General features: G+C 39.9%; 1 protein-coding gene across 1 annotated transcript; it reads left to right on the top strand.

Moving 5' to 3' along the window:
• Positions 1 to 2,472: 2,472 nt before the first annotated feature.
• LOC133915759 (pre-rRNA-processing protein TSR2-like) lies at positions 2,473 to 6,852 on the top strand. The gene is made up of 4 exons (XM_062359049.1): positions 2,473 to 2,775; positions 4,651 to 4,742; positions 5,349 to 5,462; positions 6,446 to 6,852. Exons 1-4 carry the CDS (start codon positions 2,577 to 2,579, stop codon positions 6,626 to 6,628), a joined length of 588 nt encoding a protein of 195 aa, XP_062215033.1. The 5' UTR covers positions 2,473 to 2,576; the 3' UTR covers positions 6,629 to 6,852.
• Positions 6,853 to 14,284: the final 7,432 nt, after the last annotated feature.

Below are 14,284 nucleotides of genomic sequence, written 5' to 3'. Positions count from 1 at the left end.
GCTAACTTGCCTCGAACTTAGAATCGACGAACACCCTTGAGAGGCGACACCTTGAGGTATACATGGTCTCCGACTTCAAATGCGAGCTCTCGGCGGCGGCAATCTGCATAGCTCTTTTGCCGTGACTGTGCCGTGAGAAGGCTCTTGCGGATATTTAGGACATGATCTTTCGCCTCCTTGACTAGATCTGGACCCAGAAAAGCCCGTTCGCCAGATTCGGACCAATTTAGCAGCCGGCATCTCCAGCCATAAAGAGCCTCAAACGGTGCCATCTCAATACTAGCCTGGAAGCTATTGTTGTAAGAGAATTCCGTGAATGGCAGGCATATGTCCCACTTCCTCCCATAAGTGAGAAGAAGTTCCCTTACGATTGGGACAAGAAGTTCTTGCTTATGACTTCGTTATGAACTTCTCTGCAACACATTAATCAATTCAGAATACTTCTTGTATTTTGATTGACAATGATTGCGTGTGGATTCTGTCACATTAGGGTGGAAAATGGAGAGAAGCTTCTCAATTTTCTCCTCTTTTATGATCTCTTTCCCACATAGACACAGAAGTATGCAAATACGGTGCAGCGCGGAGTTGCACTCTCTAACATACTTGTAGTCACAGAACAAAGCTGGACACATTCTTGCTCTACAAGAGGCTTGATGGTGTATTTAAAGAGCTCAAAACGCTCCTGCAGTGCGTCCTATAATGCTTAGCGCTGGTCATTGCTATGTATTCATCCTTCAAAGTGGAGGAGCAATGGTGGTTGAGAAAATGAAATAACTGATCATTCTCATTGTCCGTGGGAACCATTGCATTACTTATTCCAAGGCCAATAGCAGCGCGAAGCCATTTTGCCCCAAATACAATCCGAACATCTGATACCCAAGTGAGATAGTTGCAGCCATCTGCACTTTGCTCAGCAAACTCATTGTTTGTGATGCCAGCCATCTTCAAATTTAAATGATGCAAGCATTACTACCAGGAAAGTTGCATCGTGTTACTAAATAGGGTTGCTGCAAATTTTATGATATTTTCTGTGCTATTATATGATAATTACTGAATTTAAACGCATAACAAATAATTTTAACAGTAACAATAGCATAAAAATAAATACTGTATAATTGCTAAAATAAATGCAAAATTCAAATTCTGAGGTACTTTTATGCAAAATTAGAGCATCTAGATAATTTTCAAAACAACCAGAGACCTAAATGCAAAAAAATACAGAGGCTATGCTCAATTAATAGAAAATCCAAGGGGTTAAAAGTAAATAGCCAGCCAGCTAAAATTTGGACCGGCCCAACCCATCCAGCCCACGTGTGTCTCCTATTAATTAGGGGTGGCTAGGGTTTTTAAACCCTAGCTGCCACTCAGACTGGCGGCCGCTCACTGCTACAGCTCCGCTGCGGTTACCATCGGCGATGGTAGCGGTTACCATCGGCGATGGTAGCGGTCATCGGGCAGTCAGGCGATACGGCGTGCCGACCAGCCAGCGTGACGGCGATCAACTGTGCAGGATGAGCACAAGGCTGACGATAGCTCGACTATTGCAACCGGGTGGCGGCGTACGGCAGCACCGCTTCGAGAGGCGTAGAGGCTGTGGCAGTGGGTGGCCAGCTTCGAGCGATGGCACGTTGCGGCGGCCAGGACGGGCACGTCCTTTCGGTGTGCTGCAGGCGTACAGCTTGGTGGCAGTGCCCCTTCGGGCTGCGCAGAGGTGCAGTCGGGCGCGTGGCCAGCAGTGGCGCCACTTTGGGCGGCGCGGATGCAAGAAGATCGCCGACTTATCTTTTTTTTTCTTTTCAATTTGTGCAGGAGGACGATCGTCGACGTTTGGCTGGCGGTGTGGTGGTGGCTACGGGCCCCACCAGAACTGTTCCGACAATGCTATGCCGTGTTCATTGCGATTCAAAAGATATGATGCTACTGTTCATTGCTATTCGTAAATCTATTTTAACGCAAAAACAATAACAGCAAGAAAAACATACCACACCGATCAAGTACCTTTCAATTCTTACAAGCAAATTTGTGTCACGTAGGGTATATAGGCTAGACCATGACTTGCTTGTTTAACGACAATGTCGATGTAGTTTAGATTTTTTTTTACTAACTTGGTCTCTGACAAAGTTTTATACTGATAACTTGTTAATAAATCATTGCTACCGAGTGTAGTACAACGATCCCTTAAGAAAACAATCATACAAAGAAGACACAATATAGAAGAAAATTTCTCTTATTTATTCATCTATATTAACGATGAGAGATTCTGTTTTATATATAGTAACAAAAATTTAAAAAATATAATTAAATTTTGAAGAGATCAAGATGGACTCATGTTCAACTTTAAAACTCCAAATTTGTTAAGAGGGACCACATGCCTCCTCCGTGATTCTTGGTGGTTTCCGTGGCCACGAAGCTTTCCGTCGTACCGACTCGACCCTTCACCTATCCTTGGGCCGGCCTGATAAAGCCCGACCTGCAAGCTGAGCCGGCACCACAGGTGTTCCTGCCCTCTCCCCTCCCGCCGCAAAGGACAAAACCCTAGCCCTCTCCGCTCCCGCCGCAAACCCTCTCGATACAACATGGCCGCATCCAACAGCGGGGACGACGTCCCGCTCTCCGCCGAGGCGGCGGCGGCGCTTGGCGAGGGCATGTGGCTCGTGTTCGGGCGGTGGACGGCGCTGCAGATGGCGGTGGAGAATCAATGGGGCGGCCGCGACTCGCTGGCCAAAGCCGACCAGCTTGGCGACGAAATCCTCTCCTGGTTCTGCGATTCCAAGGGTACTTACTGCTCCTTTCCGTCAAAATCCTCCGAGGGTTGTGATCGATTGTAGGAAGGCGTTACCTTTGACATGTAACTGTGGCTCTAATCGAGCGAGGATCCGCCCACTGAAAATCGATGCTCGGCCTAGTAAGGTTATCTAATTATTCATTCGAGCGAGGTTGCTCTTTCGGGTTCTTGTGATTCAAACAGTGGAAAAGATGGTTATTTATGCTCAAATAGACAACCAATTTTACTTCGCTCAAGGGTGAAGCCAGTATTTAGGGATGTGGGGGGGGGGGGGGGGACCAAATAAGTATTAAATAAGTATTGCTGTTGACAGGGGAAAATATAGTATAGTATTACAACAAAGTAAATTCTTCAAAATAGAAAGGGTTACAATGCAAAATTTTGCTGCGTGATGGGGCTTGTGCTAATTGCAATGACGGATTTGAATTGCTAGCTTGTATATCCTACTATAGTGGACATCGATTTACTCTAGATATTCGAAGCTGAATACAGTGTGAGGTTGAGCAATAAGGGTATCAATCAGCTGTTATTGCAGATTAGGCTACACTGCATGTGGGATCAACCTCTGAGTCTCTCACTATGGTCAATTTCTTTGTTTTTTTGTGTGTTCTTCTTGTACTTTTATGCAATTTTCTACAGAAAAAGGATATATTACACAAAAAAACGAAAGAAAAAAGTGACCCGGATAACATGCCACCACTGATTTACATGTTGGAAAATCAGCTTCTGGTACCTACCGAAAAATTTCACATACTCATAAATATGGACTGATGAGAAAAACACGGACCTACTGGACCCAGAGTCCAATACCTTTCTATCATTCTATTAGATGACAGGCAGATGCCTTCTATAGCCAGCAAGGAAATGCTTGGGTGCACCGTTCATGGAGGTAAATGCAGCGTACAAGCAACACTGGGTGAGATATAAAGGGCACTTGTGAGATTCTAAATAGTGGGAGTCTAAGCTCGACCATGAAAGCCATATTTGCTGCTTTGATCTTAGCCCTTTGCCACCTATAAACTCTTAACTGGTTAGCTTTGCACCTTTGCAACTCAGTGGTACTTAGAGAATTGGAATCCCTCTAGATCTGTTACAGAAGCATGCCATCGGTTCCTAGGTCAAGAGAGTTCAAGGATTGATACTGATCTTGTCCAAAAACATGTCAATTAATATTCTTTAAGCATATTAGATCTGGTCAGGTTATTATGCTGCATCGGTGCAAGTTTCTGGGATTTGCTCTCCATCTGTTTCTATCCTAGCATTTTTACATATTTGAATAAACAAGAAAGAATTTAAATTTCCGACGCGGATGCAAGTTAGGTCTCTAAAAAGCACACAGAGATTACCTTGATACTAGGAAGTAGGAACTACCAGCAGGTTGCCACTGGGATTCCAAATCCTGGTAAAATTCAAATGTATACACAATCACATGAGTATTTTCAATCTTTTTTGGTGGTATGCTTTATTTAAACTAGAGGAATTTACAAATGTCTACCGTGCCAACATTTTGTAAGGATTTGTGTTTTCAGCTTACAGCTTTGAGCCATCTTTGTTCAGTTTTCTTTTACTTTAGTGATTTATATTAAATTTTGAGTGCTCAAGTACACACTTTTAGACTGAATGGATAATTCCATTTATTCACCTTTTACTTAAGAATGCAATTTAGCTCAGAAAAAATGGAATTCCTTCATTTCTTTTCACAACCTCAGTTTATTTTAGGAAATCAAGTTATTTACATCTCTTTCGTAGTTTATGTTGTGAGACGATATTTTGGCATGACTTGCGTGTTTGTCCTGTATGGTTGTCGGCTCAATTGTATCAGCTTGAACCCTTCTGAGTTTTATTGATTAGTTTTCTTTTTCCAGGCCCTCATTATTACGAAGACTTGGTGGATATGATGTACAAGTCAATATCTGAATCTTTCAATGCTGTTTTTGAGGATGGTAGTATTGAGGAGGTAATTATTTCCCTTTCGCTTTATGTTTAGCATTAGCCTAACTTTTAACTCGATAAAGAACTGTCCTAAACATGATTCTGGTTATTACTCCATAGTTTTTTTGTATAACTATTTTGCAGCGTGGACCTGTATGCATATTGCTTTCTTTACTAAGATGGATTGTGGTGCTTGATTTAGCATTGATGGAATATATCAAAGTTTAATTCAGATGTGTGGGCACCTCTTTTACTGTGTTTAAACAGCATTACAGTTTGTTGTATCTGACTGCTTTTTACAAGTTGATCATGTTGCCTGTTCTGCAGCATAAGACCTCACTCTTCTCAACATGACCAAGGTCAATATTAAATATCCATTCCAATGGTTCAGTTGAAAGATGTGTAAAACACATGTCATGCTTGTACATAATAATACATTATTAAATCATGACACTTGAGAAGACTTTGGAAGTTACATTATTCCACAGAAGCTAATATTTTTTCAGATTTTTTTTACAATAATTTAGGGTGAAATGTATTATGTCTGTTGGTTGCTGTAAAAGTGTGTTCATTATGCTCATACAAAGCAAGGTATATGCTCATTAATTTTAGCGATTTTTGTTGCAAACAGGTCGCTGAACAATTTTTAATTATGCATGAAGAATGCCTGCAAAGCAACTATTCATTGATAGAGAAGCTAAGGAATGCACCTGTTCAACAGAATGCTGTTTCCCAAAGTAAACAGGTATTACTGTTGTTGCATTCTAGCGAGTCATCACACACTCCTTTTTCCTGCATATGTAATTTCGTGCTGCATGTGTTCTCACTTCTCAGCTCATTCTGCTGCAATTTAGTATCAAAATGTTATCATTCTTCAAATCCAAATGCTTTTTAATAGGTGGATATACAAATTCCCGATTCTTACAAATGTGGTCATTCTGATATAAATGCCTTTAGCTTTATTCTAATGTAATTGAAGAATGCTAGCTTCAGTGGGTGGGTTGTGTTGTCCCTCTCTGTAAGAAGATTGGGAGCTTAGCATCATTTCCTAATTAGATCTGGGAGCATGGGGCAATGTGAGGTGAATTTGAACGTTGCCAATGATTTTTTGAATATCACGTGAACTACTTTTTACTTAGGTTTTCTCCCAAAAAAGTACATTGTTTGTCAGGAACAGCCTAAAACTCCCCAATAAAGTGTCTACTGCGAGGAATGGCTAAAAATTAAAATATCTGTTAATCTAACACCCTACAAATACTTTTTTAGATGATGCGTATATGCTATATTGACTATGGAGGTTAAGGCAGCTAAGGGTGAAGAGGTTGATAAGTTGCACTTCATGGTTATCTTACAATTTTTGTGGATTATTGGCGTGCATCATATGAGAGCTAATCTTGTAATTGGATAGTGAGAACTTGCAATTTTACCTATTGTTGTATAACTGCTCTATTGCTTCTAAAATGTTAAGATGAACCATTGAAAGATAAACATGTTTCTTAAAAGACTGCTTGAATATTCAGTTTTTCATCTTTGCCTTCCACCTTCCAGTAGCACTGGACAGTCCGCCTTAATCTAATAGTTGATCTAGCAGCCATGTTTCCATGTTTCCTATTTTAAGATGGGCTCATTCCTGATATTTTTATGTTAACCTGTTATTGCATCTTCGGCAATTCTGCTGTAATTTTGCTAGATGTGTTTGCTGTTAATTGATTTCCTTCTCACGAGCAGGTAGCAGCTTATGACAACGACGATAGCGATAGCTCAGATGATGAGACAGATACACAAATGGTGGATGATGAAGCAGCTGCACCGGAGGAGATGGTGGTGGACAAGCCAAAACCCTCCAAGCCTGTCCCTGATGCTGATGGGTGGACCGTTGTACCACCTAGACGTGGCCGGGGCAAGAATTAGGCACAGGAGGAAACCTTGTGCAAGACTTGCCGCTAGCAGCCGTTTTTGTTACTGAAGAGTTTCAGTAGGGATTTTCCCAGGAATGTTAAGAGTGTGTAGCGTGTTTTCCTGGACACTAGCTTTCTGTTAGGCATAGTATCTATATATACATGTTTTGAGGTCTGAAACTTTGTTGCTGAGTTAATCGAAGTCATTCTGAGCAATACACTTACCTACAATTGTGTAATGCCGTTTTGAATCCAGGCTTATTGCCAGCTTGATCTCCCCAAACAAATTATCAGCCATATAGGTTCTGGTAATGGCACCAAAAAAAGTTGGTGACAGGAGTCAAAACGAGAGAGAGGCAGAGCAGCTATACTGGTGATTGGGTCTACTCCATATGCAAACTAGGGAAACAAATTTGGGCTCCACTGGAGACGACCCAACTCTTCTTGCTCTCCTACGATGGCTACAAACCAAGTTAGAGCGCTGCTAGTGACATGACGTCCCATCTGGGCGCTAGGGTCTGACAGTTTGCCAGCCATCTGATGAGTGGAATACTTAGAGAATCTTCAATCTACTTTCTAAAGCTCTTTCCCTATATTTTTATATAGAGTTTTTATAAAAAATATTTTTTTATTTCTCTACATGCTCTAACCAACTCTTTAAATCCCGTTCTCTAAATTTCACTCACATATATTTCAAAAGATCAACATGCGGGCCGCGATTCCACTGACTGTGGTCAACTCGGCCTGACCCGAGCCTGACCCACCAGCACGAGCGCATGACAGCGCGATGTCGCCGCCGGCAAACGACGGTGCTGCTCGGTCGATCGGGTGCACCTGAAGCAATAGCACGTGCGGGTGAGCTCAACCGAGTAGAGCTTGGGCGATGGGCCCGACCGGAGTCAGGCTGACAGCGAGCAGCGTAGAGCGGCGGCGCTAGGCTGCGGGTGAGGGATACACTGGCTTTGTGCTGCGAGGAAACCGACGTGCGCAAAGGAATGGAGGTGATGCCGTGAAGCTCACCATGTGCTCAAATGATGCGAAGACGAGCTGCAGTGGAGGGTCGATGATGGGGTGGCAGAGAGTTGGCCAGACTTAGGGAAGAAAGGCGCAGAAGCTCGAATCTGCGAGGGAAACGACGAAATCCACGTAGGATCTGGCGGGAGGATCTCCTGGTGACCTCCCTTCACACGAATTTGGGCTCGGTTGGTGGGATTTGGAGCTCGGTTGCTCGGATTTTGGTTGGCGGCAGGGTGGAGTCTGGCGGCGGCTTGGTGCTCTGCTCGTGCTGTATGGAGAAGGAAAGAGGAAGGAGGAGAGGAGAATGCACCTGCTGGCGGGAACGGTCCTCTCTGTGGCAACGGTTGATCGATAGCGAGGCTCTCCCGCTCGCTCGATGTGGTGAGCGACAGAGACGAGATAGCGAGCGCCCGAAAATAGCGAGTCGGATGGCGAGCCAGTTGGAGTCTTTTTTTCTTCCTGCTCGGTAGATGTGGCGATAGCGAGCGGTTTGGCGAGTTCATTGGAGTTGCTCTAAGCATGCTTCCTTCCGATTCTAGAAGAAAAAAAAAATCCCACCTCAACATATTGCTTTGTTTTCTGCAACAATTTCAATTTGTTTGTTCTCGAGCGTCGAACGCTCTAACAGATAGCAATTAACTCCCTGCAACATGATAATTTCCTCGTGAAATAGAAAAGCCACACCATGCAACAAAAATGTTGAGAACTCGATTGAACACAGTAGAGACAAGATAGAAAATGAGTTCTTGTTCTTCATTAATTGATGTTCATACACATTTATACAGGATGAAGAGGTGCCTGTTTGGGAGACAACCCTCCCCAACAGGTAGCAAGACAGCAACCGCCATTGGCGGCTCGACTGTGAATAGATCAACTGCAACACTCCCCCTTAATCGATTCATCATTTGTATTGATCAATGAAGAACTCCTCTAAAAACCCTGTGAGAAAAATATAAGGAGAAAAATATTGATTGCAATATGCCATTAAAAAACTCCTTGAAAACTCAGTGGGAAAAAACTTAGGAGAAAATGATATGATATATATGCTTGCATTGATATTGCCTCATTAAAATCCTTATATGAGAAAACTAGAGAGTAAAACTCATAAAGAGAAAAAGAGTGCAATATATATATGATCTGATGATTATAAACATGTTATAAACTAAGGACTGACTCCCCCTGAACTCTACAATTCTCGAAATCTTCGTATGCTAATTCCACGAGTACATTTCTAGAATATTGAAGTGGGAATGATTTAGTGAATAAATATGTTAGATTTTCACATGACTTCATTTGCAAGATATCTTGTGATAATATGCTTTGTGATATTGCACTTTATATGACATATATGTATTTGAGCAATACAAGCAGTATTATCTTGATAGATAATTGTGGGATATTCTAATGAATCTATACCACATGATTCTAGAATATGATTAATTATTCTGCAAAGCAATACAATCATGTGATTTTGCATATAATGTAATTATTTCAGAATGATCAGTGGAACTAGCAACTAGAGTTTGCTTTTGACGACTTTCATTACAAGACTGTACTACCATATAGGAAAATGGAACCAGTCGGGCAATAAGCCAACATCGATATATCCTATCATGACCATGTCTTGATAATCTAATAGAATAAATCAATATCCTTTGTACATTGGAGATATCTGAGGATATTCCTTAAGCCAATCATATGTCTTTTTGTTGGAGCTATGCTGTGTCTAGCTAATAACTCGGTTGCAAATGTAAAGTTGGGTATGAGGCAATTTGCAAGATATCCGAGTGCTCCAATCATACCAGGATATGGAACTTTAGGTTTTGATATTACCTCATCATCACCTTTAGGTCTGAATGGATGTTTATCCACACCAAGGGATCAAATGACCATATATGTTTTAGGTGGGATTCCTTATGGAATGTGCTCAAGTTATAGACTTAAGTAAATACTTGGCTTTATCCAAATCTTTCATCTCAAACTCTGTCTTTAAATGATTGTTTGCCTCTTCTATATCTTGTGTAGTGAGATGATACAAAATCTAGTGAGGGATTTTCTTAATGAACACACATCGGCAATCATCATATGAGTAACCTTTCAGTAGAAGGAACTCATTCAGTCAATTATACCATATCTTGTCTGAGTGATTTAAGTCATAGAGTGACTTTTTTTGTTTTACACAATATATGTTACAATTTGCTCTTAGATTTAGAATTTTAAGTCATTCAGATGCATATAGATATCCGAATTTAGTGACACATACGAGTATGCAGTCACTATATAAACTGCATGGATAAATCTATTTGTATTGCCAAAATATTAGATATCAGAACTTAATTCCACACATAACTAGAGAGTATGTTATCATCGAAAATCGATGTCGGGTCTCTGCACGAACACTTGTGTTACATACCTCGTTTTGTATCTCGCCACCTCATTCTTTCGAATGAATAGACCCATTTTGCTTCCACTGGGAAGTCTTAATGAAGAGTAATATTACAGAGGTAAGTGCCTGTCTTTTATTAAGCGAGTGCAATTCTACCTCAATTGTTTCCTTCTATTTGGTCCGATCTGAGTGCTAGAGGCACTCTGCCATGGCTATGAACTTTGGGCTGAATCCAGTTGAAGGTCTTTGGCAATTTTTGAGGAGAAATATAATGTCGATAAATTGTAGTCTTTCTATTGTATGATTTAGAGGAATCAATATAGTTTGTAGATATATATAGTTAACCCTTCTAACTCCTCGTGATTTCCCACAACAATGGAGTGAGGGTGTTCCGATGTCCCAGTATATATGTTTGTGCGCACATTTGTGCTGGGTACTGGATGCACATCATCCATTAGGTGTTTTTCAACAAGAGGTTGAACTTCATCTACTGATTTAGAAGATATCTTCATTTTCTTCTACGGCAGCTTAAGAAGCATTATTTGTGCCCAGATTTCTCCCCCTCTTATTTTTATTTGGGAGATGAATGATTTTATAAGGTACCTCCACTTTTTCTATTACATTGACCGCAGGGATTAGAGACACCCTTATAATTAGTAAATACAATTGGCAAAGTATTTGCAAAGTGTTGCAAATTTATAACTCTTTTTAACTTTTTGTTCAGATTCTTTAGTACATGAATCTAAGGAGTGAAGGCATTCTTTGTGGTACATATCTCCCCCTAATACCAAAATAATTATCCTTATCAAAATATAATCAGCATTCCAGGATGTATCTAAATCTCCTGTTAAGAATTCAAGGTATTTTATCATTGACAGAGATTTATACCTCACTTAGATCCTCAATTTTCCATGGGGGCCCATAGATGTATACTGCGGTGGTAATATCAGAATGTAGAGAATGTAACCCAATTTTTGCAAATGGAAAATTCTTAGTTGATTTCCACGTACTGACTACAATGGGGAAATTGCATATTGTATGATCGATTACACTCTAATAAGACAATCAGACGGGGGGGGGGGGGGTGAATGATTGCAGAAATAAAATTCAAAGATTAACTCACCCAAATCGAAAAATGATTTAAACTCGGTATTCCACTCGAAACAGATTGTACACGCTCTAGTAAAAAAGATATAAAGTAAGATCTGTAAGTCTGATTTCCCTCAAATTTGGTCAGTAGAAACTATATTCAAATACGAAACTAATCCAACAAGAATCAGGTCAATCGGTTATATAGATTAATAATTGTGCCTAGCTGAAGTAGACTGTATCAACCAGAATCGAGTAGGTTGAAACATAGTCGCGTTGACAAAAAAGGTACTCGAGATCAAACCAAAGCCACTCAAAATTTTCTCAGGTAAAACATTAGATATTCTAGCAAGATTTTGGATGGATTAAACCAAGATGAAACTCGATAAAACACAAAATTAATCAAAAACTGAAACCAAGCACGCAAAATATAGAACACAGAGAAAATATTAAATCAACAACTCATCAACTTACAAAACTCTATTCTTCATTGCACTAAAGTTTACAAGATGCCTCTCCAAAGCATCCAATAAGGATTTTCATAAAATTCCAAAACAACCCTCTCTAGGGTTTCTCTATTTCTCTCTCTACTGCATTATCTACCCAATACAACAAACCTATCTATTTATTGGATAGCCACACGCACAAACGTGACCGAATCGAACTACAACTCCAAGTTGTATTCAACCTAGTCTCTATCCTTCTCTAATCACAAGAGGACAAACAACTTCTGCTAATTAAGCTAATTAGCCAACAACTCTCATGTAATCATGCATGCAACATCTAACATGCATACATGCATGTACGTAACTCACTCGGAGTCCGTCTCTGACACTAAGTCTTGTCTCAAGCCTAGCCACCACACAACTTCCTTGTGCCTGCTTTGACTCGAATACGAATTAGTTTTCACGTCCTCTCACGATCAGATCACCTCCTGCATCCATCGCGAAACCTTGTCTCCATATGCATTGTTCTCTCAGCTCGAATGTCCCGCATGACATCCTCGATCACCACAACCTCAATACCTCATAAACCTAATCGTCAAACCTCAGTTCCTCCCTGAACTTAGTTCACCGATCTGTCATCGACCATATTCGCCTTCAAGCAATACCTACACATGAATCAAACAACAAACGAGTACGAGCACAAGTCCTTCCCGACTTGACTCAAGATCAGTTCACGCAACACTACTCACATGAGTATATTGTATCATCTCTATGCTAACACTAGCGTACATCTTAGCAACTCATGAGCATTATCCTAATGTCATTATGCTAAATCACTTTGCTCTACCAATTTCATCATTCAAACCAATTTTTCATCACATGACCTCACAATCTCTCCCTTGATGAAAACATTGGCAACCCTCATGTGAACATTGGCAACCTCTTAACAGACATGATTTGATTTTAAAATCAAATGCAAAGTGAAATAAAAAGATCAACAAAAAACTAAAAATTTCCGACACGGAAAATCTCTCCCCCTTTGAGAAAAAAAAACTCCCCCCTGAAGGAAACACAACAAATTCTCCCTCTGCTGAGGAGCAACAATGATTTTTTCAAGAATTCAAAAGAGAACTAAATCTTTTTGTTGTTTTTATTGTAATGAGCATAATATATTAGCCATATATATAACAGATATTTGACCAAGCCACACTATCAAAAATATAGGCACCAACCCATCTACACATGTAAATATAGTGTGAGCATAACTTATCAAATATAATTAATGATTTATTTGCAAAGCATGATCTCACAATCTCAACTACTCGAATCCTCAATTTATATGCTATCAAAAACTTGGATACTAAAAATATGCCATTGTTTTGAAAATCACATGTAACAAGATGCCAATTGTGCTGTCAAGAACATATCATATTCTTTTGTAAGGAATTATATGCACCAACGGTCTTATTCTATCCAACCATGCCAAGCCTATGTCAAAAAGACAATCAAAAACTTAAGACAATGGTTACAGTCAGACATGACTTCTTCCAAGTTCATATCATGTTACAATGATAAGCAGTCTCGTAAAGAAGAAGTGTGATAGTGCATATTTTCTTGATCTTTTAGCTATCATCTATTATTCAAAACCTTTTCATTTCTTTGAGTCTTTCACATATGGCATTTTTATCAAAGATCAAAGCAATCAAGAGAGTTTAATCATGACAAGATTTCATTCAAGTTGTGATTCAATTTAGAAAGTTATGACAAAAACTACATCCTACATATACAGATATGAAAGTGCAAAAACTCCCATGTAGCATAAGTATTGGATTCAAAAGTTACATATGTATCAGATATGGTGCTCATCATATTTCATTGTTTTCTCATTTTTAAACTCCGACAAGCTTCAAGATATAAGAACTCTCCCTCAAAATAGTGCCATATGATGAATAACACGAAGTTCTCCCCGAAGAAAAGCAAAACGAGAAGAATCCAAAGGTTTTGTGAAAATGTCTGCCAATTGGTGTCCAGTATCCACACGGAGAAGTTCAATGCTCCCTTTTTCAACATTGTCTCTAAGAAAATGAAATCTGATATCAATATGTTTAGTTCGAGAATGTTGCACTGGGTATTTAGCAATACTTATAGCACTAGTGTTATCACAGAAAACTGGAACAATATCTAAATTGACCCCATAATCTTTAAGTGTAGCAACTATCAAAAGAGTTTGTGAACAATAACTAGTAGCATTTACATATTCAGATTTAGCAGTAGATTGTGCAACAGAGGACTATTTCCTAGATGACTATGCAACAAGAGAATTACCCAAGAAATAACATGTACCAGATGTACTTTTTCTATCAGATCTACAACCTCCAAAATCAGCATCAAAAAAGCTTTTAAGCTAATAGATGAAGAAGCAGAAAGTCAAATGCCAAAATCTTGAGTGCCATGAAAATACATGAGAATCCGTTTGACAGCTTATCGATGTCAAGCACGTGGGGAAGCTTGAAATCATGCACACACACACGTATACAACAAATTGTATGTCTGACCTTGAAGCGGTGAGATAAAAAATGATCCAATCATGCTTCTATATTCTTTTTGATCAACTGGCTCCCCATCTTCATCAGGATCAAGCGTCATTGTTGCTCTAATAGATGTCATGATCGGCTTGCTATTTTCCATCTCAAAACGTAGTAACAGGTCTCGTGTATACTTACTTTGATGA

The sequence above is a fragment of the Phragmites australis genome, chromosome 4 (genome assembly GCF_958298935.1).
Source record: "Phragmites australis chromosome 4, lpPhrAust1.1, whole genome shotgun sequence".
Classification (NCBI taxonomy): domain Eukaryota; kingdom Viridiplantae; phylum Streptophyta; class Magnoliopsida; order Poales; family Poaceae; genus Phragmites; species Phragmites australis.
Note: the sequence above shows the minus strand (reverse complement) of the source record. Positions and strands in the feature narration are given on the sequence as shown.

Excerpts from the sequence above, each read along its gene's own strand:
- LOC133915759 (XM_062359049.1), top strand. The coding sequence starts at position 2,577 with ATGGCCGCATCCAACAGCGGGGACGACGTCCCGCTCTCCGCCGAGGCG. Across the intron at positions 4,743-5,348 it reads AGGATGGTAGTATTGAGGAG|GTCGCTGAACAATTTTTAAT; the intron begins GTAATTATTTCC and ends TGTTGCAAACAG. Across the intron at positions 5,463-6,445 it reads CTGTTTCCCAAAGTAAACAG|GTAGCAGCTTATGACAACGA; the intron begins GTATTACTGTTG and ends TCTCACGAGCAG.